Below are 21,486 nucleotides of genomic sequence, written 5' to 3'. Positions count from 1 at the left end.
CCACACCCTAAAAAAACAATGTCTGTAAGTGTTCTTCACTCAGTCCATTGATCTCTGTGTTGTACTGAAAGAAATGTAAAGGGATTCATAGTGAAGTGCAAAAGATGGCTTCAAGCTTACATTCTAGTTAGAGCTACTGATGTTGCTAGTTATAAGGCTTGTTTGTCTGCTAAGATGGTGGCTGCCTACTAAAGCTTGTGCCTTTATATTAGCTTTCCCTTTTACTAGGAAATAATACTATAGTCTAATATTATATTACTATTTGTAAATTAGTAATATACTTTAAGTCTATGTATAAATTAGTATATAAATCACTATACTAAATAATCACTTATAAAATAATGATATAGTAATACTAATACTAAATTACTATACTAATACTATCACTATAATAAATTACTATATTAATGCTATCACTATAATTATATCAATAATATAGTTATAATAAATTAAATTCACTAATATAGACTATAGTTATATTTATACTAATATAGTTATACTAAATTACTATAATTAATACTAATATATAGCTATACTATTATATAGTCTAATATTAATATTATTATATAATCTAATATATTATATAGGTATAACTAATACTAATATTTATAATATAGACTATAGTTATACAAAATTACTGATATAGTTATAGACTTGTAGAATAAGAATTTAGTCTAATTAGACTATTAGTAATAATTTTGATATTATTACTAAACGGCGCCGTTGCACCTCCAGTCTCCCAAATCCCAAGACCCGCCCCTCTTCCTCACTCTCACACTCTGCCTCTCCATCTCTGCCCTCTCACGCGGCCACGGCCCACGCCGTTGCACTGTTCACATCTCGCCGTCTCCCCCTCAGCCTGAGTCCCCTCCCTCTTGCCGTCGCCCCCTCAGAAACACATACCAGCTCTCTCGCCGTTGCACCTCCCCTCACGGCCTCACCTCTCGAGCCGTTCCCGTCGCACACACAGCCCCTCGGCCCCTCTCTCAACGCTGCGCTGCCCTCTCTGTCTCTCACCGTCTCACTCGCACCGTCTCACGCAGCCCTCCCATCTCTCACGCAGCCGGCAGCCCCTCTCTCACGGTCTCTCTGTCTTCGACGGTAATTTTTCTTGGAACAATCTCGGATGTGTATATCATTTTTAATCTCCGTTGGTTTAATTGTTATGGGAAATTTTTTGTTTCAAAGGTTTATTGGTTAAATGGGCACTTTAGACATCTTTGAGAATTCTCGTCTAGGTGTTGCTCGTTGGACTTAATTCCTATACCGTTGTGTGCATCTTTCTTTGAGGTCAGGATTGTTTAGACATATGCTCCCAGTTTTTAAAAGAAAGCAGAACAGAGAAACTATTTTACTTTGGGTTGTCGATTTCAAACAGAACAAAGAAAGTCTAATACTTCCAAGTTGAGTGAGACTCTTACGTCTGCAATGATATGGTTGGGTTGCGGACTTCCTAGGTTTTTTTTCTAAGGACCACGTTAGCCTAAAGCTCTGTTTGTTATGTTTGATTAAGCATTTGAGTTGAATGAAAGCTTTCAAGTGGCTTTGCTCCATTGCCTTCAGTCCCATATCTCTTGCATGACTTCCAAACATGAAATCTCCCATTTCTACTAAGTCAAAAATGAAAAATAAAACATCTACTGAATTGTAAAAAAAACCTACCTACCAGTTGGATGCCCTTTTGAAAGATTTATTTGCTCTCATACATAGATGGATTCAAGATATTAGAAGTTAAAAAAAAAAAAAAAGGGTTAAAATATCTTCTTGAGGATCATTATTTGTCTAACGTCAATAGTGAGGATCATTATTTTTTATAAACTTACTAAACATATTATATTCTTTTCTAGGAATTTGTATTATAAATTTTTTAAAATTTTTGTGTTTCTTAAATTTACTATTATTATTCCTTTCTTGAATCATTTTTTATAAATTTACTAAACATATCACTTTTTCAAAAGGTTTATGCAAATGTGGGGGCAAAGAGCAGCCTTTTACCTCTTAAGATAGGATACATTCCCAAGCATTGTATTGGGCTCTCATCCATAAACAGTACTGTTCCCCAAGAGCACCTGCTGTCATATATAGTGATGAATCTGATCTGTAAGAATATTCTAGCTAGCTATCCTTTTGATGCAGTTTCAGATTCCATGCATTTGTCTTCAGCTGTTGGTCTCTTTCTCATTTATATTTGTTCCAAGTTCTATATTGCTAGCTACTTTCAATGCTTCTCTCTCTCACAAATCTCATGCATTCACTAAATTAAAATTGGAAAACCAGACCGAACCGGACCGGTAAAACAGGATATACCGGTTTAAGGGGGTAACCGGTGCGTAATCGGTTTTTGAAAATGCAAAACCGGTACATACTGGTTAAGTCTTAAATTTTGTCCAGGACCTGACCGGACCGATTACACTCCTAGTAGTACAAAGTGTCTTTTTGTTCGGTTAAGAACTCCAAGGTTAAATGCCTTGTAAATTTGTGTACATGCCAAACATGACAATCGGTGAGAAACATCTATATATAATATATATATATATATTCTTAATAGTGTGACAATTCTTCTATCTCTTCAATCCATTGGCTATGCAACCATCATCTTTCTTCTCCATTTTTCTGAGTTTTATCTGTTTTTTTTTTTTTGCTGATGTGGCGGGCACTCCCCCACCATGTCAGAAGCCAGCCACATCAGAGGTGTGCCCCGGGCTTGCACGCTAGGGACTGTGCATAGCATACTGTTCATCTAAACGTTTAACAAACTACACACTTACTTTATAATCATTTCTGCTTTGGGTAATGACTGTAAACTGAAAATATGTCTGAAATAGCATAATCAGTCGAGTTTTTGAAATTTCCTTTTCTATGTGGGTGCTGCAAATGAATGGAAATCTCTTCATTTAATGAATTTTGCTTTTATTTTGTTTGAATTTAAATTAATGTGCAACTCCTTTGCAGGCTATGAAAGATTTATTTGCAGAAGTGCAATGCAGTAATGAAGGTAAACATATAACTTAGGTACTCTATGCTACAGCTTTGCATTCAAGAGAACTAGGTTTATTCTTTTTGAAAGTGGATTGCATGAAAAATTGAAGGCTGGTGGTGATTGTGGTGGGTAAAATGAGAGATTGCATCGTGGAGTTTGGATGGCACTGTGTGGTGAATTTTTTTTTATAAGTAAATTTTATTAGACAATCCAGTTGTGAATTTCTGATATAATTCCTTCAATATATGGGCTCATTATTTGTTAGTTTATTGTTTTTTTGGAAGGGCATACACATCATGGCACTGCTCTTAAGGTCTCCAAGTACAATCATATCGGCATCCCTTTTAAGGTCTCCAGCATCAAGCAAGTGAAGGAATAACTGGGCTGAATTCAAGGCATTATGCGTATGTCTAACTTAAGGAGTGCTTGAGTGATAAGAAAAGAGAAGCAGATGTGGATATGCTGTCGAAAATCTCTTTGGCACTTAGAAGCCTTGAGACAATCCTCTAAGTCTCCATGGCTTTTCTCAATTTTTTCTCTCTACTCGGATACTCCTCACAGGAAGTCTAAGCTTGCACCTTTACAGGTTGGCTCTTACCCCCCCTTCTCACACACTCTCAAACATACACATACACATACACAAACACAGCACACCCATTCCGCCACCCACCACTTGTATTTTTTTGAATCTGATAATCTGCCTGTGTTTAGCAACATGAGCATCATATTATGGGAACATTGAGACTTTTTTCAGGAGAGGAAAATGATCGATAGGTTCAGACTAAATGCTAAAGGAGGTGATGGTGGCAATGGTTGTTCCAGCTTTCACCGTAGCCGGCAGGTTCGTCGGGGCAGACCTGATGGTGGGTTAATAATTTATTACCTTAAATAATTAATTCTCTTTACAGTATGTTATATTCCTCTCGTCAGTGTAAGTTATGTGAATTGTTATCTTTTTCTTTATCTGTAATACATTGGATGACTGGTCTTTTTTTATTTTCCTTGGCTTCTCACAGTATTGTTTACTATTAAGAAGTGTTCAATATAGTGGTTATTTAAAATGCTAATTCATGATACTGCTAACTTTCCTGTCTTGTCTTCGGAACCAATAAAGGTGGTAGTGGTGGAAGAGGTGGTGATGTGATTTTGGAATCTTCCCCCACAGTTTGGGACTTCAGTGGTTTGCAACATCACATTGTATGTAACTCTACCTTTGCTGTATTTTGACAAAAATATAGCTTGATGATCCAGCAATGACAAAATTGACAGAAATGGTCTCCTGCAGACTGCAAACAGGGGTGGACCAGGAGCCTCAAAGAATATGATAGGAACCAGAGGGGAAGATAAGGTTCTTATTCCAAAGCTATTTTATTTACTTGAAAAATTCTTCACAGTGAATGTCATTGGCCACTTAACCAAACTATAATGAAGTGATTCATTAAGAAATTATTTTGCCTGCTAGGTTGTCTACGTACCTGTTGGCACTGTGATACATCTTATAAAGGGTGAAATTCCTTCCATTGTTAAAAATCATTCTTCAACAGATTTGGATCCGTGGGAGATTCCGGGTACACTTGTCGATGGCACATCTGAATCAAATCAGGCATCTACTTATAATGACCCTAATATGGCAGCTGAAGTTGAATCATTGGTCCATACTGGTTGCTTATCAGATCAAAATGGAGGCACTGTAGAGATATTGCTAGGCATAAAGCAGCCAACTCAAGTTGCATCAACCAATGCTTTTCCTCAATTGTCTCCTTGCCATCATACATCCAAAGTTTGCAAGAAAGAAGAGATGGAGGAGAAAGAAGAGACAGAGGAGACAGAACAAATGCAATACAATGTTGCAGAATTAACAGAACAAGGTCAACAAGTTATAGTTGCTCGAGGAGGGGAGGGTGGTTCAGGCAATGTTTGTACTTCCAGAGTTCCAAATAAGCTCAAGTCTATGAGGCCTGGGGTCGACAAGGATAAAACCATCGATGTTGAAGTATCTGATAATGATCAGTCCACTCTTAGTGAGGGTTTGCCTGGTTCTGAATCACTTCTTGAGTTGGAACTCAAGAGTATTGCTGATGTGAGCTTCGTGGGGATGCCTAATGCTGGTAAAAGTACTCTACTAGGTGCTATATCAAGGGCTAAGCCCTCTGTAGGGCATTATGCCTTCACAACTCTAAGGCCTAATCTGGGGAATCTGAACTTTGATGACTTGTCAATCACAGTTGCTGATGTTCCTGGACTCATAAAGGGTGCCCATGAGAACCGTGGGCTTGGACATGCATTCCTGCGCCACATAGAACGCACAAAGGTTCTGGCCTATGTGTTAGACTTAGCTTCTGCATTAGATGGTAGAAAGGGTATTCCACCATGGGAACAGCTGAAAGATCTTATTTTAGAGCTTGAATATCATCAGGAGGGTTTGTCTGGTCGACCATCCTTAATAGTGGCAAATAAAATTGATGAGGATGGGGCTGAAGAAGTGTATCGAGAATTAAAAAGACGGGTTCCAGGCGTTCCTATTTTTCCTGTATGTGCTGTTTTGGAGGAGGGAATAGCAGAGCTAAAAACTGGTCTTAAAGGGCTTGTGAATGGTGAAATTTCATGCGGACTCAGTTTAGATGAAATATTGCTTGATTAGGCAGTTACTGATAATTGTCCTTTGCTACTGATGGAAACACCCCCACCCCAAAAAAAAAAAAAAATTATATTTAAAAAAGAAGAAGCAGAAGCAAAGCTGGCACCAACCCCAACATTTACTTCGAAAGTGCAGCAAAAAATGCATTGGATACCACTGTGATCTTCTCTTCGGTTGAGTTTCAGTTTGAATTGTGGGTGTTTTCAGAAGACGCAGAAGCATGTAATTTTGAATGCTTGAAGATTCTTTCATACGGGTACTGGGTGAACAGAACTCTTCAGTTTTCATGTAATATTGAGGATTTCTGAAGAGGGGGTACATTTGCTTCGTTTTTGTGGATCTTCGTATGAATAACTGGTTCTAAGGAGATCCAATGCTCTGAATATCTTCTCTTAATTTGCTGATAGCGTTTGACATATGCATATCCCCAATTTATTACTACTATAAAATCAACGTAATTAAGGGCAACATTTGGAGTGCCAGTGTCTTTATAGTTTGTTTTTGTCTCCGAACTAGTTAAGGTGCAACAGTGGTAATTTATGGTGGCCTGAATTATTTTGCAGTGTTTTGGCCCTTAAATTAGCATTTCACACAGGCATCCAACTCTGACTTGGCTGACTCGGTTACATGAATTTTACACGCACCCGATGCATTGAAAAGTTTTTAAATCAGAAAAATTGATGCAGTGTGCAAATCAGGATTCGACGTCCCAGACAGTATCTCAGATGCAGTCATTGCATGTTTGTGCTGCTAAAAATAGTTTGTGAATAGTAATAAGATAATAATAAAGTTGTCTGAAAATATTTAAGAATAGCTGTGTTTTCAAACAAATAGTAGTTAATTTGCTGTACTGAAAGTCTAATCTCTAAGGAGGCAAGCAACCATGTGAACCTCCTCTTGGCTCTTGTTGCACACCCAAAAGCAGAAAACAATCCAGCAACTTGGTAATGGTTAATAATATAAACATGGGAGTACGTCAAGTATAAAACATTGCATTCAGGCCTCCCTCGTCTTAGAAATAATCTTGTCGTCAAATTGGTTCTGCTCCAAAGTATGGTGGCATCAGAGAATGCACTGCGTCGACGCCAATTTGTAAATCTACCTCTAAGGTTGAACATAGAAAAACTAAGAAAATATCCACACAGCAATACTTCCATGAACCACGTCAATACTTGGGGTCCTCAACCTTTTATTTTCTATGGTTTATTTATTTTGGTTTCTCCATTAATTTATTCCCTCATCATGAAAAACAAAACAATCTCAGTCTTGACTGTTTTAAGTCTTGTTTGGATAATAAAATAAGATAAGATAAGATAAGATGATCTGTAAATAATAATAAAATTATTTGGTTGGGTTGAGATATATATTTTACGGCATTTAGGGATATGAAAGAAATAAAATAAAATTAAAATATTATAAAATTAAAATATTTTTAGCCAAACACTGGACGTTGATTTTAACTATTTTGAATATATGGCTAATAATATAAACAATCAACAAATGAAGAGAATAATTCATTCCTTAGTTGCAACCAAAGCAAGCTTCACAATCTGGGGATACGAGCCATTTGAGGCCCACACCATATGTATGCAACACACAGCACAATCACTGAGTCAAAGCTAGCATATTGTGTGCATCCCATTTTTCACATACTTGTATATATATATATAATATGCGCATAACTTCGAGCTTTTCTTCCCACCTCACGCGTAATAAAGCCACGAAAAAAAAATCTGGAAAGCAAAAAAGTCTCTCTGCAACAATGCTTAGAGATATGACACACTGAGCGCTGCGGCGAGCCCCATCCCACTCGTACCACTCTTTTTATTTGCAAGAATCTCTTATGTGGTATCGTATATTTTTACGATTCTTCTCAATTCATCTTATTTTATTTAATTATTATAATTTTTTTAAATTTTTTTATAAAATAAAATAAATAATTCAATTTTTTTTAATTTTAAAATAAAAATAATATTAAAAAAATATATTCTAACAATATTTTATTCAATTTTTAACTTTAATCTCAACTCATCTCATATCATCTGTAAAAACAAATAAGGCAAAATCTTATCCATAAAAAATAAACCCACAAACTGATACGACTTGATGTGATATGTCAGATTGTAAAATTACTTTTATTATAAAATAGGATCTAACATATTCTATAAAATCACGTTGGTTTGTAGGTTTATTTTATATAATCTTTTTGTATCTGTAGTAGTTCTTTTTAATAAATGAGACATGTTGACATTAATATTGTACTAATTATAGGAGCACTTCATACTTTTTATCCGTGAATTATAATTTTTTTTTTGCTTCCTAATTATTAAGTTTTAATTTGCATGATAAATTATGTAAAGTTTCAATCTTTACCTCATTCAAAATCTGTTACACAAGATGAAAAAATTGTCAGATATAGAAAGATGGATAAGTCTTTAAAATGTAAGGTTTAGGAGAAGAGCTGCATCGATCATTTTGTTCTTGGAATTAGGACCCATGCACATGAGCAAGATCGATCGTGTTTTGTATTTAAGCAAAAGAATGACATATCTTTTGATTCTCTATCTAAAAAAACAAAGGATGTCTACAAGAATATATATGATATTGTTACTTTTGGATAGAATTCCATATTCAATGTCTCTATCACATCGACTACTACAACTCTCAAAGCTTCATTGTTCACGCCTGTCCAAAGTGCTTGCTGCATTCGCCCACAAAATTAAAAAAAAAAATTCAAAAAAATACTTTTTAGGAGTTGGTTTCAGTTACCATCTCGATACAATCTCACACCACCATCTCTATTTATATATAATACTTCCACTCTCTCTCTATCTATATTCTTCAATATATGACTGATTATTTATTATTAAAAAATGTTTCATTTACGAAGATATCTCGTAAAAATATATTTTTAACTTTACATGATGATTTTATATATATATATAGTATATCATATTGTGAATTTCATTTAACTGTAATTAATACAAAATATTAATTACTTCTTATTTTATATAAAAAGAAATTGTGTATATATTCATGAGACAAATAAATGACATTTTTTTCTCTCAAAATTTTTATTTTTAATAAAAAAAATCATATCAATGTCGGTACATAATTTATTGCATCAAACAGCTTGTACGTAGCAATACTCTATTCTACACTTAGGCCGGGTTGATTCTAACATATAGAGGCAAAAGATAATGATTAGAGAGAAGGTGTAAGGATTTATTAATTAATATGAAAAAGCAAATGGAAACCAACTATTCAATTTCCTTCAAAAAATATGTATTGATAAAATACCTTTATAATCGGTGTCCACTTCCTTTATTAATTCTCCTTCTCTTCGAATTTTACAAGAAAATTATGAAGAGATCGAGGAGGAAGATCCACAATATTTACAAGGAATTTGTGATCATCTGAACGGTGTAAAATAAGTGAGTCCCTACTAAACTAGTCTACGATTCACCCACGTGTACGGTGGATACCGACCCCTCCAACCCTCACCTGCATTATAAATAGCAGCTCAGCTCTTCACTTCAAAACTCGTCCTAGAGTACTGTGAATTAAATTCCCAGTGAAATCTTTTTCCAAATCCTAAGTCCTCACTACTCTAAACTACGAAAATGTCTTGCTGCGGAGGAAACTGTGGTTGCGGCTCTGGCTGCAAGTGCGGGGGCAGCTGCAATGGGTATGATCTCCTGACCTATATATACTAGCTAGTTAATTAATTTACTATGCATGCTCTTCATGTGAAATAAATATATATCATGTTGACGAAGCCATTAAATATATATATATATATATATCTCAGTTCCTTTCTCATTTGTTCATGTGATTCTTTTAGCATGATATATATATATATATATATATATATATAGGAGTTTGATTAATTCTTTCGTTCTCCTTTCACGTTTCTTGAATAAAGTTTCTTGCTGCTCATCTACTTTTCCCTATGCTTTGCGCAGCTGCGGCATGTACCCTGACCTGGGTTACTCGGAGAAGACCACCACTGAGACCATCATTTCTGGGGTTGCACCAGTGAAGAAGATGTGCGTATATAGTATTCATGATATATATATAAAATAAGATTTTAATTAATTACTTACTTGGTTACGTACTGCAGTTTGTATGAGGGGTCTGAGACGAGCTTTGGAGCAGAGAACGGCTGCAAGTGTGGATCAAACTGCACCTGCGACCCATGCAACTGCAAGTGATCATCATCATCAGAAAAGCCGAGCAAAGTCTCAAACAAAGCATGCATTAATTAATTTGCCGGCTGTTGATAATTATAAATAAAAGAAGGAAAGAACGACCAATAAGCATGAATGTAAGGAAGTTGGGTCTATATATAATAATATATTGTAATTAATAAAACAGCCACTTCAATTTGCTCGAGTTCAGTTGGTTTCCTACAAAATATGGAATATATATTGTTAAATTTTGCTTTGTTATGGATATTGGAGTTCAATATACGAAGAATCGTTGGGGAATCGGCTATATATTATAATAAAAATAAAAATAAAAACCCAAACAAAAACTAAGGAGACGAAGAAATGCTGAAAAAGAGTCCGAGAGAGTGCCGTCGCGTGTTGTGGGTAGGATCGATCCAAATTGAAACTAACAATCTGATCCACCAATGGCCAAATAAAAGTGCATAAAAATGTAGTAAAATTTTCGCAAATGCTCTGTTTGGTTTGCAGAAAAAAATAGGAAAGAAAAGAAAAGAAAAGAAAACTAAGGCCTTGTTTGTTTTGAAAAAACATCTCATCTTATCTAATCATTACAACTTTTTCAATTTATAATACAAAATAAAATAAACAATTCAATTTTTTCAAATTTCAAAATAAAAATAATATTAAAAAATATATTCTAATAATATTTTATTTAATTTTTTAATTTTAATCTCAACTAATCTCATCTCATCTCCAAAAACAAACGAGCCCTAATAGACTCTGAATCTTAAATCATTTTCACATTTGGATTTCAGAAGACAAACAATTCGACTCTCTATGCAATTATTTAGTTAGCTGACCGGTCGTTGTCATTCCTTGGCACCCATGCGTAAAATCCAAATTCATTTGCTCAAACTATTGCAAATTGGTGATAATTCAGTTCCAACTTCAAAATACGTTTAAGAAAACTAAGGCCTCATTTTTTTTCATAATCATTCCCATCTCATCTCATCAATCATTACAATTTTTTTAAATTTTGAAAAAAAATAATATTAAAAAAATATATTCTAACAATATTTTATTTAATTTTCAACTTTTATCTCAACTTATTTCATCTCATCTGCAAAAACAAAAGAGACAGAAATAGGTAGAGCCACCTAGAAGTCTAAGATTTTGCAAGAAATTGGAATGCAAGTTCAGAACCGACACCTCTGCTCTTGAAAGTAGATGATCATACTTGGATTTGCACAAAATGCAAGTTCTTTAACCCAAAATAATTCAAGCTTCCGGGTCAATCTAGTTCAGATGAACACTTCCAAACAAAAAGAGAGAGGACGAAAGAGAAGCACGAAGTAAATGCAAACTCAAACTCCGATACACATAATAGAATTGCACCTGAATAATGCTTTTTCAGATCTGAATAGGCATATTAAGGCCTCCTGCCACAAGGATAGCACTGCACCACATCCCAACCATAAGGACAACTCTATCCCACATTCCTCTTTTGTGCAGTAGGATCTTAGCCACAATGATATGGAAAATACCACTGCACCTCACTCCACTAGTGTGTTGCAGAAAATCAAGTCTAAATGCTCTACAAGAGGCTCTACCAACAATAGCCAGTGAAGCATTAACACACCTAACGTCTTCCAGAATATTCTTGTGTAATTATTCTAGTGATGTGAATTGTTTTTTATCAATCTGTAAATGATCTCGTAGTGTATATAAAGGAGTTGAAATACATTGTAAAAGTGTGATAGAGAAATTGAAAACAGAGCCCAGAAATGAAGGCCTTTCTCCTACACGTTTATGGAAACACTTAGTGTGCACAACTTTTATTCTTCTTCTTCTTGCTTTATCATGGTATCAGAGTAACGAAAGGACTCATCGTCCCTCTTCCTACTTCAAATCACAAATATGGCCACTGCCAAAAATTCAAATATCTCTTCTCTGTCTCACCCACTTACTCCTTTCTCCTCCATTCTCAACTCAGATATCCTTTCATTTTGTTACTATCAAACTTACCTTAGAAAACTACTTACTTTGGAAGGCATAAATTGGTCATTTCTCAAAAGGTATCAACTGTATGAATATGTTGATGGCTCATTTCCTGCACCCTCTCTCATTCTTGATAATCAACCACATCCAGCATATACAAAATGGGTCTTACAAGACTAATTGATTATTTCGGTTATTAATGCATCTCTTTCAGATTCAGTTCTTGCACAAATTCTAACTTGTTCTACTTCTCAGGAGGTTTGGTCTACTCTACACACACTCTTTGCTGCACAATCCACAGCACATATCATGCACACCAAATACCAGCTTGCCACTCTCAAGAAGGGTTCTTTCTCAATCACAGAGTACTTTAACAAAGCTACCTCTCTTGCATCTTCCCTTGGGGCTGCTGGTCAACCTCTCTCCATCCAAATTCACCATCTACCTTCTTGCTGGCCTTGGTTCTGATTATGAATCACTGGTTACATCACTTACCACTCGACCCAATACTCTTTCCACCCCATAGATTTACAGTTATTTGTTGAATCATGAATCTTGTTTATTACATCAAACTAACACATTGCTTTTAGGAACCTCTCTTGCAACAAATGCAACTTCAAGTCGCCCAAATGTCTTCCCTCAAACCATCGTAGAGGTTCCTTTTCAAGAGGGCGACGTGGTCGTGGCCCTAGTAGAGGAGGTTCTCAACTCCCTTTTAGTCAAGCTGCACCAAGATCCTTCTGTCAAGTATGCCAGAAACCTGGTCAAACTGCGTTAACTTGCTACCACTGATTTGATTAAGCTTATCAAGCGCCACCACCATCCTTTTTTGCAGCCAACTACACAGCCTTACCTCACCAATCACCTCAAATTTCTCCCTTGGCACCACCATCCCATACTTGGTTTCCTGACATTGCAACCAGCAACCATCTCAAATAAAGATCAAATAGTTTATATCTTTACTAAGTTGTTGTCTACTGCTCGATACAATCTACTGCAATCCAACCTCACCATTTCATTGGTGCCCCTTGGATCGAGGTGGCTATTAAGGCCTCCAACCACAAGGACAGCACTGCACCACGTCCCAGCCACAAGGACAACTCTGTCCCACGTTCCTCTTCTGTGCTGCAGGACCTTAGCCACAATGATGCAGAAAATACCACAGCACCTCACTCCACTAGTGTGTTGTAGAAAATCAAGTCTGAATGCTCTTCAAGAGGCTCTGCCAACAATAGCCAGTGAAGCATTTCCACGCCTAGCATCTTCCAGAATATTCCTGTGTAATTCTTCTAGTGATGTGAATTGTTTTTGATCAATCTGTAAATGATCTCCTTGTGTATAAAAAGGAGCTGAAGTACATTGTGAAAGTGTGATAGAGAAATTGAAAACAGAGCCCAGAAACAAAGGCCTTTCACCTACACGTTTATGCAAACACTTAGTATGCACAACTTTTATTCTTCTTCTTCTTGCTTTATCAAGGCAAGAAGCTAAAACCAAAACATAGAAGCATTGCGCTAGGGTTTTGAGGAAATGGTGTCGTTTCCATTTAATGCCACGTGGGACGTAGTTACGCCGCAGTTCCCCTTGCGGTTGCCTCCAGCATTTTTCTTTTAGTTTATAATCTGATCATCTTGACTATGGCGAAGTTAACGATCGACCAACAGTTACATGTTGGTTAACGCAACCTTTTATAAGAAAGCAGCTCCAGAAACATCACAGAAAACTAGAGAGAACCTATTCATGTTAAAAGGGAAACCAGTCAAATGATCAAACTTACTAATGAAGGTCGGTTTAACAGAACAAGAATCTCTACTCTGGGCTCTCCTCGCCAAGCAGTTTAATCAAGCATTTATTACACCTATTAATTATTCTTTTTTATTTGTTTTATTCAAATTTTATTGGAAGCGAAAACGAAGTAATTCTTTTTACTTTCTGGCAAAGATATATACCATTCTTATATCTGTCAGAGTAAGGATACATAGAATACTTTATTATTATTTAATATTTTATTATTATTTTTATCTATTTATTATTATTATTATTATTCACTATTATTTAATATTCTATCATTACTTTTTCACTACTATTTACAGAAAACCTAAGAATACCTCATTGCCCAAATAATTTTTTACCTCAAATATGGTTCACTAATCACTACATAGCAATGATTAGATAGTTAAGGCTCGGTTTGGATATAAGAAATGTTTCATCTCATCTTATTATTATAATTTTTTTAAATTTTCACACAAAATATAATAAACAATTCAATTTTTTCAAATATCAAAACATTAATAATATTAAAAAATAATATTTTAATAATATTTTATTCAACTTTCATTTTAGCTTATCTCATCTCATCTCAACTTACTAGCCAGACGACACCTAAATGTAATATAATATTAGATATATAATAGATTATCGAATGAGGTGCGGTTGGAATAGTAAGTTGAGATAAAATGAATTGAGATAAAAGTTAAATAAAATATTATTAGAATATTATTTTTTAATATTATTATTATTTTTATATTTAAAAATGTTGAATTATTTATTATATTTTGTATAGAAATTTAAAAAAATTATAATGATAAGATAAGTTGAGATAAGATGAAATATTTTTTATATCCAAACTAGGTAAGAAATATACATTAGTCGACTGGATTCAAGATGTTTATTTTTGAGACTCGTTTGGATCTCAAGAATATCTTAAAATATTTATGAATAATAATAAAATAATTTAAAAATATTTAAAAATAATTATGTTCGTATTTATTTATCCAACTTTAAATAATATTGGCCTCGACGAGCCTAGAGAAAATTATTCACATTGATTTGGATTGAATGGTAGGAGTAGGAGTGATTTGGACTTGAATGGTAGGCGTAGGAGTGATTTGGACTGAATGGTAGGAGTGCAAGGTTACGTAGCTCTGACGGCGTATATCAATTATTGTTACAGAGTCATAGACGCAATCAGTAGGATTAACCCACGTGTACGGTGGATGCCTACCTATAGTCTATTTATAGCAGCTGAGGTCCCTATTTCCAAAGTCTGTCTTAGAATTTCTGATTCCAATAATATTCCTTCTTTACAGAATTAGGTACTGAGCTGAAGAAAATCATGTCTTCCGGCGGAGGAAGCTGCAGTTGTGGCTCCAGTTGCAAGTGCGGCAGTGGCTGCAATTGGTATTATCCTCTTAATTGCCCTCTATGATCTGATTCCTATATAAGCATTCCAAACCCTTGTGGAAGGAATAGTTCATCATCTTTCACGCTTAATTCTTTTCTCCATGTTTTTTGCAGCTCCAGCATGTATCCTGACCTGGGTTTCTCAGAGAAGACCAGCACTAAGACTATCATCGCTGGGGTTGCACCAGCCATGAAGATGTACGTGATCTGTATTCTGATTTCTGTCTTCATCATGTTCTATATTATATAATTATATATAGGGTCAGATATATATATATATATATATATATAAATGATACGACTGATGAAATAGGATTGATTTGAATTAAAAACCCTAAATTTACAATGTAATTTTGCAGCTACAACGAGGGGTCTGAGATGAGCTTTGTAGCAGAGAATGGCTGCAAGTGTGGATCAAACTGCGCCTGCGACCCATGCAACTGCAAATGAGCAAAAAGCCTCCGACAAATCAAGACCCCAAATAAATCAAGCATCGGTTTGCTGTAGGTTTTTATCAGTAAAAAAAGGGATGAATCTGATCTGCTTGTGTAGTACTCCATATCCATATGTATACTTAAGTTGTAAAATTAATAAGATCGCCATGGGTTTTGCAAATCCATTGCTTTGGATTGCTTTGGATTGCAGAATATTGTTTAATTAATAGCTACTTTGGTATGTGAGAGTTTTAGAAATCTTATGTGCAACTGCTGCTTTTGTTCATGTACTACTGGGTGTTTGGAATTTACAAATTTCCTGTATGGAACTGCAATTAAAAGGAGAAGCTATTTATACTACTCCCCCCAACCCTCTCCCTTTACTCTTGAGTGACAACGTCTGCTTTCTCTCTAGAATAAACCCCATTTGCGTGAGAGCCATCGCCGGAGAAGAGGGTGGCCTCTCTTTCACCTTTCCATTTTCGCACTGTATATACCTTGAATACACTTTCAAAGTAGTGTTTTTTTTCTCCTCTCCACCGGTTCGGTTTTAATCAAATTTGTTGCTCTCCGGCCGCCATCTACCTACACGTGCCCTACCACCCAATCCTAGAGCTACTGATCTACTAGGACGGTGCGGAGTCGAGCCAAAAAGGTCTGCATGTGGTCCTTACACACGGTTTGTTTCCGCGCATGTTCCGCACAACGACGCTTCCGACGGCTACATGCACCATATCAGCAGCTTCGTCTCGCCGAGATCTTCCAGATCTGGGCCACCCAGTCTCCATCCCACTAGCGGGTGGCCACCACGCGCCATCACAGGCGCACATTAATGCAGATTAGTCCACTCGATATTGATTTTTTTTTCTATGTTATCGTTTTCCCTAAACCATGATCTCAAAGAAGAGACTGAGGATATCTCTAAAAATTATCTCAACACAACAATCAACAGTGCACCTGCCACTTTCATCACTTTCAGCGGTGTTTCTATTGTTCTGAATTTTTTTAGAACAGCTTATTTCCGTCTTTTAAGACGACATCCTCTTTGTAGGACATGGGTGACAATCAAGAAATTGGTCGTAAAAACTTTTTTTTTTCTTTTTTTTTTAACTATTTTGCACTTTGTTATTGTTCTAGAGTGCTTGTTAAGAAATTCCACCTCCTCATCTTTTATCATCTTTTCTAATGAAATATACTTGCTTCTTTTCAAATGAAATATACTTGCTGAAAAAAAAAAAAAGAGAAGGTATTTATCATTTTCTACTGCTTTAAATCATAATATTTTTATATTTCACAAATGATTAATTTCAGAAGGCGTGCTTTGCATAATCCTAAGATAATATTATCATATTAAATCACATGTTATTATAATTTATTTTAAGAGGAATGTTATATATAGTCTTTATTTGAGAACCACATAACAAGTCTAAATAATTTTATTTTTAATTTTTTTTTAAATTATAATAATATATTTATCAAATTGATACTTTTTTTCATTTAATGAAAATTTTATACATACAATCTTTATTTAAAGACTACAAATATAATTTCTCTTATTTTAATGACATATTTTGTGACGAAAACTTTTCTGTTTTATATATGCAATCTCGTGCCGTGATATTCAAACTTGGTATCAATTATATATGCAATTCAATGTTTGATGCGTGTTTATGAGTTTTGACGTAGAACTTCTTTAACCAAAAAAAAAATGATAATGACAGTCCACCAACTCATACACAATTTCTTCGCAACTTAACTAATAAATAATAAAAAATAAATAAAAAAGGACACAATAGTATTATAAGAAATTATTTTATAATTTTGAAATGTAATTTTTATTTGTGAGTAGTAAACTGAAAAATAAGTTGGAATGCTATCATTGTCAAAAAAAAAAATTGGGGGGCTCGTTGACTGACGTGTGCAAGGGGCCATGTTCCGCCCAAAACTCTTGAAAATATTTTTTGCTCTAGGGGTGGGCAGTGGGGCCCCACCCTCACTTCCACCCTGCCTCCTTATGTCGGGACGGCTTACCCCGTTCGCTAGATGTCAGGGGCAGGTGGCCCCACCCGCATCTGACACCCAAGGTGGGACATTTTTGTATATATATATTAAAAAAAAAACATGGCGTTTGCCTAGGTTTTTTTACTTAATAACAAATGACAAAACGGTGTCGTTTCGTTATTTGTTAAGATCTCTCTCTCTCTCTCTCTCTCTCTCTTATTCTCGAATCTCCATTGCCATCGAAGAGTAAGCAAACTATGCCATTGTCGTCGCCGTCACCGTAGCCTTCAGTCTTTATCTCCATCGCTGAAGGTAAGAAACAATGTTAAATTTTTATTTTTTGTGATTTATGAAATGGAGATTGGATGAATGATGAGGTTTAATCGGAGATGGATGATGGAATTTTGTGAATTGTGTGCTATGGATACTTGATTGTACATGTGGTTTGAATCGTTGATGATTGATGAACGATATGTGATTGTGTGTGAATATGTCCGTGTATTTTTTATTTTTTTGGGTTTGTATTATGTAATGTGTTTTGAGTTTTGATGATTGAATATATGATAGTGAATAATTGATAGTGAATTTATGGTTAATTAATTCAAATTTGAATCCTAAATTAATTTAAGGTTTCAATCCAAAACTCTAAATTAATTTAAAGATTGAAACCCCTAAATTAATTTAAGATTTCAAAATATAAATTAATGTAGAGACTGAAACCCTTAATTTCAAAATGCCCTACTCGATATCCATTGCATTCACAGCTCTAAAATTCATTTGATTTTTTTTTTTATCACAAAGCTGATCTAAATATGGTTCAAAATTTCAACTCAGAACAGATGATCAACATCATGAAATAAGTGACTTTTTGTTTTAAGACAAATTTTTCGATACAATTTCCTTAATTTTCATAATCATTTCCCCCATCTTCTAACTTTCAATATATATGTTACTGCTTGGATGTTAATTGTTTGGATGTTAATTTTAATAATTAATGTTTGGATGTTAATGATTGGATGTTAATTGTTTGGCATGTTGTTATATTTGCTATAATTTCAGATTTCTTGTTTGCTTGAGTTCATGGATATGCCGGCAGATTCTAGTGCAAACTCTCATTTCCAGGCCCAGGGTACCCCTACACCTACCCCTACTCCTACTCATACTCCTACCCCTGGCCCAACACCTACCCCTACGGCACCTTGTCCTACCCCCAAGCCCAACAAGAAATCTGCTTTCATAGTTTGGGCTCATTTCACCAAACTAGAAGGTGGCGACCCCAATAACCCCAAAGTCAAATGTAACCACTGTGGAAAAATTTATAGATGCTACTATATGAAACATGGTACCTCACAATTAAATATGCACTTAGAAGAGTAATGCAAAAAAAGTTCAATATTAAGATCATTACAATAGAAGAGACAATCTACGTTAGAAATTAGATTTCAAAAAATGGCAGATGAGACTAGTGGATGTGTAATTGTGAGGGAGTATACTAAGTATGATCCCGATGAGTGTAGAAGACATCTAACTCGTATGGTCATCATGGACGAGCTACATTTTCAAGTTGTTGATGGGAAATGGTTCCGAGCGTATTCTTGCTATTTGAAACCAATGTTTAATATTCATTCTTGCCACACGGTGGCAAAGAATGTAAAAAAATATTTTTGGTCTAAAAGAGAGAAGTTGAGGGGTCAATTGGTGGGTAAATTTGTTTGCCTCACCATTGATACTTGAACATCAATCCAAAACTTTAATTATATGTCTTTGACTATACATTTTGTTGATTGTGATTGGATATTGCATAAGAAAATTATAAAATTTTGTCAAATCATCGATCACAAAGGTGAGACAATTGGGAAGGCCTTGGAGGCCATAGTAAAGAAGTTGGGGTTGACACGAGTTGTTACAGTCGCAGTTGATAATGCCTCGCTAATGATGTCGCATTGGGACATCTGAAGACCTATCTTAGAGATGCAAATAAAACAATCATAAGTGGTGAGTGTCTGCATGTGAGATGTGTGGCACATATTCTGAATCTTATTGTCACTGATTGTTTGAGAGATCTTCATGACACGATTGCTCGGGTCAGGACTGCTATGAGATGGATGAGATCTTCTCCTTCGAGGTTGGAGAAATTCAAAGTTGCTGCGAGGTTTGCGGGCCTAACATACAAGAAGGGTTTTTGTACTGATATGCTTACACGATGGAACTCAATATTTTTTATATTGGAGACAGCCCAAGAATATAAGCTGACATTTGCATTATTGGGTGATGAAGATATCCAATATGTTAAATATTTTGATGATCACGGGAGATTGGGGAAACCCGTAGATGATAATTGAGAAATTGTATCTATTTTTGTAGAATTTTTTAAGGTTTTTTTACGAGGTCACCACGACGCTATCTAGAACTTCATACCTTACATTCCATAAATTATGTTAGCAAATATGTAGGGTAAAAGAAGAATTAGATGACATGATCGCGGATGGTCACATTAGGTTGCGGGAAATGACATTGATAATGAGGATAAAGTACGACAAGTATTGGGAAGATTTTAATAGGGCTAATATTTTGTTATATGTTGCTGTCATCTTTGACCTTCGGTTTAAGGTGGATAGCATGGTATTTGGATTGAGCATTGCATACGGGCAAGCATGGGTGGAGTTTATTGCAGCAAAAGTTTGGAAAACTTTTAGTAGATTATTTGATGAGTTTACCGTCCTGCGGAGTGGTAATATTACGGCACCTACACCTACCCCCCACAAGTTCCAAAAGTCGTGGTTGGGAAAAGATATAGATTGGACTGGGGTGAGAGGTTAGAGCAGGCCCCCTTCATCTAGAATTCTATAGAGGCTCAGTCAGAGATAGACAGATACTTAGCAGCGGAGTTTCTACCATTTTCACGAGATTTCGATATATTAAGTTGGTGGAAAATGAATGCCATGAAGTATCCCGTCTTTAGAGAGATAACCCGCAGTATTTTGACCATCTCTGTTAGCACCGTAGCCTCAAATTCGACCTTTAGCATCAGAGAGCGTGTATTGGATTTATTTCGGAGTTCATTAGATCCTACCACTGTGGAGGCTTTGATTTGCATGCAAAATTGGATCAATGAAACTCTAATTCATGTTATGAATGTTCTTGAGTATGATGAGGCCTACGTCGAGGAGGAGGATGATGATCAGCTTGGATCTGGTAATCATGTGACTTGAATTTCATTTTCTAATTTCGTATTTTAATTTATTTATTTTCATTTAATTAGTATTCATTAATTTCATTTCAAATTTAATTATTATAGTGATACATAAGACGGTGTCTACGGCTACCTCCGATGTTGATGATTTTGTGTGTATTGGACCCACCATTGCCATGGTTTACACAATTTGTCCCTTAATTATTTTTTGCATTTATAATTTTATATAATATTTTAGTATCTAATTATTTTACTTGTATGTTTTTTAGTTTTTATATTCTCAATATACATATGCCAAATCCTAATGACTGATCTATGTTCATCTGCCTCATATTCATCCCAAATTCCAATAGCTCAATCTCAATCTCATCTTGATTAGTGCTTTTAATATTTTGTATTTAAAATTTTTGTTTCATCTTTATTACTTTATAATTCTAATTTGTTTTATTTTTAACTTATTAATATTTCAGGTTTTATAACTTATTAATTTTTATGATCTTGATTTTCAATCTCACAACAGTCGACACAACTCACCACTCAGTGAACTCACCACCACGGCTTCTCCCCAAATTGATCAAATTTACATGTTATGATTTTGTTAATTTACAATTAATTGTAATGTTGCTACAATAGTTAATAGTACAATTTGTAATATTTAATATTTTTAGATGAGTTTGTAATATTGTAATAGTTTATTAGTTCTCTTAATTTGTATAATTATAAATTATAATAGCTTAATATCTTAGTAATGATTATTTCTTAATCATGATATTTTCATATTTCACAAATGATTAATTTCAAAAGGCGTGCTTTGCATAATCCTGAGATAATATTTAATGACATATTTTGTGACGAAAATATTTTTGTTTTGAGTAATGTTACATATA

At 35.0% G+C, this 21,486-nt stretch overlaps 3 protein-coding genes and 1 long non-coding RNA gene across 7 annotated transcripts; 3 read left to right on the top strand and 1 right to left on the bottom strand.

Moving 5' to 3' along the window:
• Nucleotides 1-754: 754 nt before the first annotated feature.
• Nucleotides 755-6,086, top strand: LOC108992997 (probable GTP-binding protein OBGM, mitochondrial). Of its 4 annotated transcripts, none has more exons than XM_018967749.2 (8): nucleotides 755-1,101; nucleotides 1,959-2,100; nucleotides 2,953-2,995; nucleotides 3,265-3,566; nucleotides 3,735-3,843; nucleotides 4,095-4,177; nucleotides 4,266-4,328; nucleotides 4,443-6,086. In XM_018967749.2, the coding sequence occupies exons 4-8, from the start codon at nucleotides 3,432-3,434 to the stop codon at nucleotides 5,619-5,621; spliced, it is 1,569 nt and encodes a 522-aa protein (XP_018823294.1). In that variant the 5' UTR covers nucleotides 755-1,101; nucleotides 1,959-2,100; nucleotides 2,953-2,995; nucleotides 3,265-3,431; the 3' UTR covers nucleotides 5,622-6,086. The 4 variants fall into 4 exon arrangements, with proteins under 4 accessions (XP_018823294.1, XP_018823296.1, XP_018823293.1 ...); XM_018967751.2 differs by having other exon boundaries at nucleotides 3,246-3,566; XM_018967748.2 differs by lacking the exon at nucleotides 1,959-2,100.
• A 3,075-nt stretch (nucleotides 6,087-9,161) lies between these two features.
• LOC108992951 (metallothionein-like protein type 2) lies at nucleotides 9,162-10,069 on the top strand. The gene is made up of 3 exons (XM_018967676.2): nucleotides 9,162-9,306; nucleotides 9,584-9,667; nucleotides 9,742-10,069. Exons 1-3 carry the CDS (start codon nucleotides 9,242-9,244, stop codon nucleotides 9,830-9,832), a joined length of 240 nt encoding a protein of 79 aa, XP_018823221.1. The 5' UTR covers nucleotides 9,162-9,241; the 3' UTR covers nucleotides 9,833-10,069.
• Nucleotides 10,070-11,952: 1,883 nt separating this feature from the next.
• Nucleotides 11,953-13,600, bottom strand: LOC108992939. Its single transcript, XR_001996415.2, has 2 exons — nucleotides 12,800-13,600; nucleotides 11,953-12,695 (listed from the first exon to the last, which is right to left on the bottom strand). It is a non-coding gene; the product is annotated as an uncharacterized LOC108992939 (long non-coding RNA).
• Nucleotides 13,601-14,828: 1,228 nt separating this feature from the next.
• LOC108992992 (metallothionein-like protein type 2) lies at nucleotides 14,829-15,765 on the top strand. Its single transcript, XM_018967736.2, has 3 exons — nucleotides 14,829-14,968; nucleotides 15,086-15,169; nucleotides 15,331-15,765. Exons 1-3 carry the CDS (start codon nucleotides 14,904-14,906, stop codon nucleotides 15,419-15,421), a joined length of 240 nt encoding a protein of 79 aa, XP_018823281.1. The 5' UTR covers nucleotides 14,829-14,903; the 3' UTR covers nucleotides 15,422-15,765.
• The last annotated feature ends 5,721 nt before the right edge of the window (nucleotides 15,766-21,486 follow it).

This window comes from Juglans regia, chromosome 14 (genome assembly GCF_001411555.2).
Source record: "Juglans regia cultivar Chandler chromosome 14, Walnut 2.0, whole genome shotgun sequence".
In the NCBI taxonomy this organism is placed as follows: Eukaryota; Viridiplantae; Streptophyta; class Magnoliopsida; order Fagales; family Juglandaceae; genus Juglans; species Juglans regia.
This window is presented reverse-complemented; position numbering and strand designations above follow the sequence as displayed.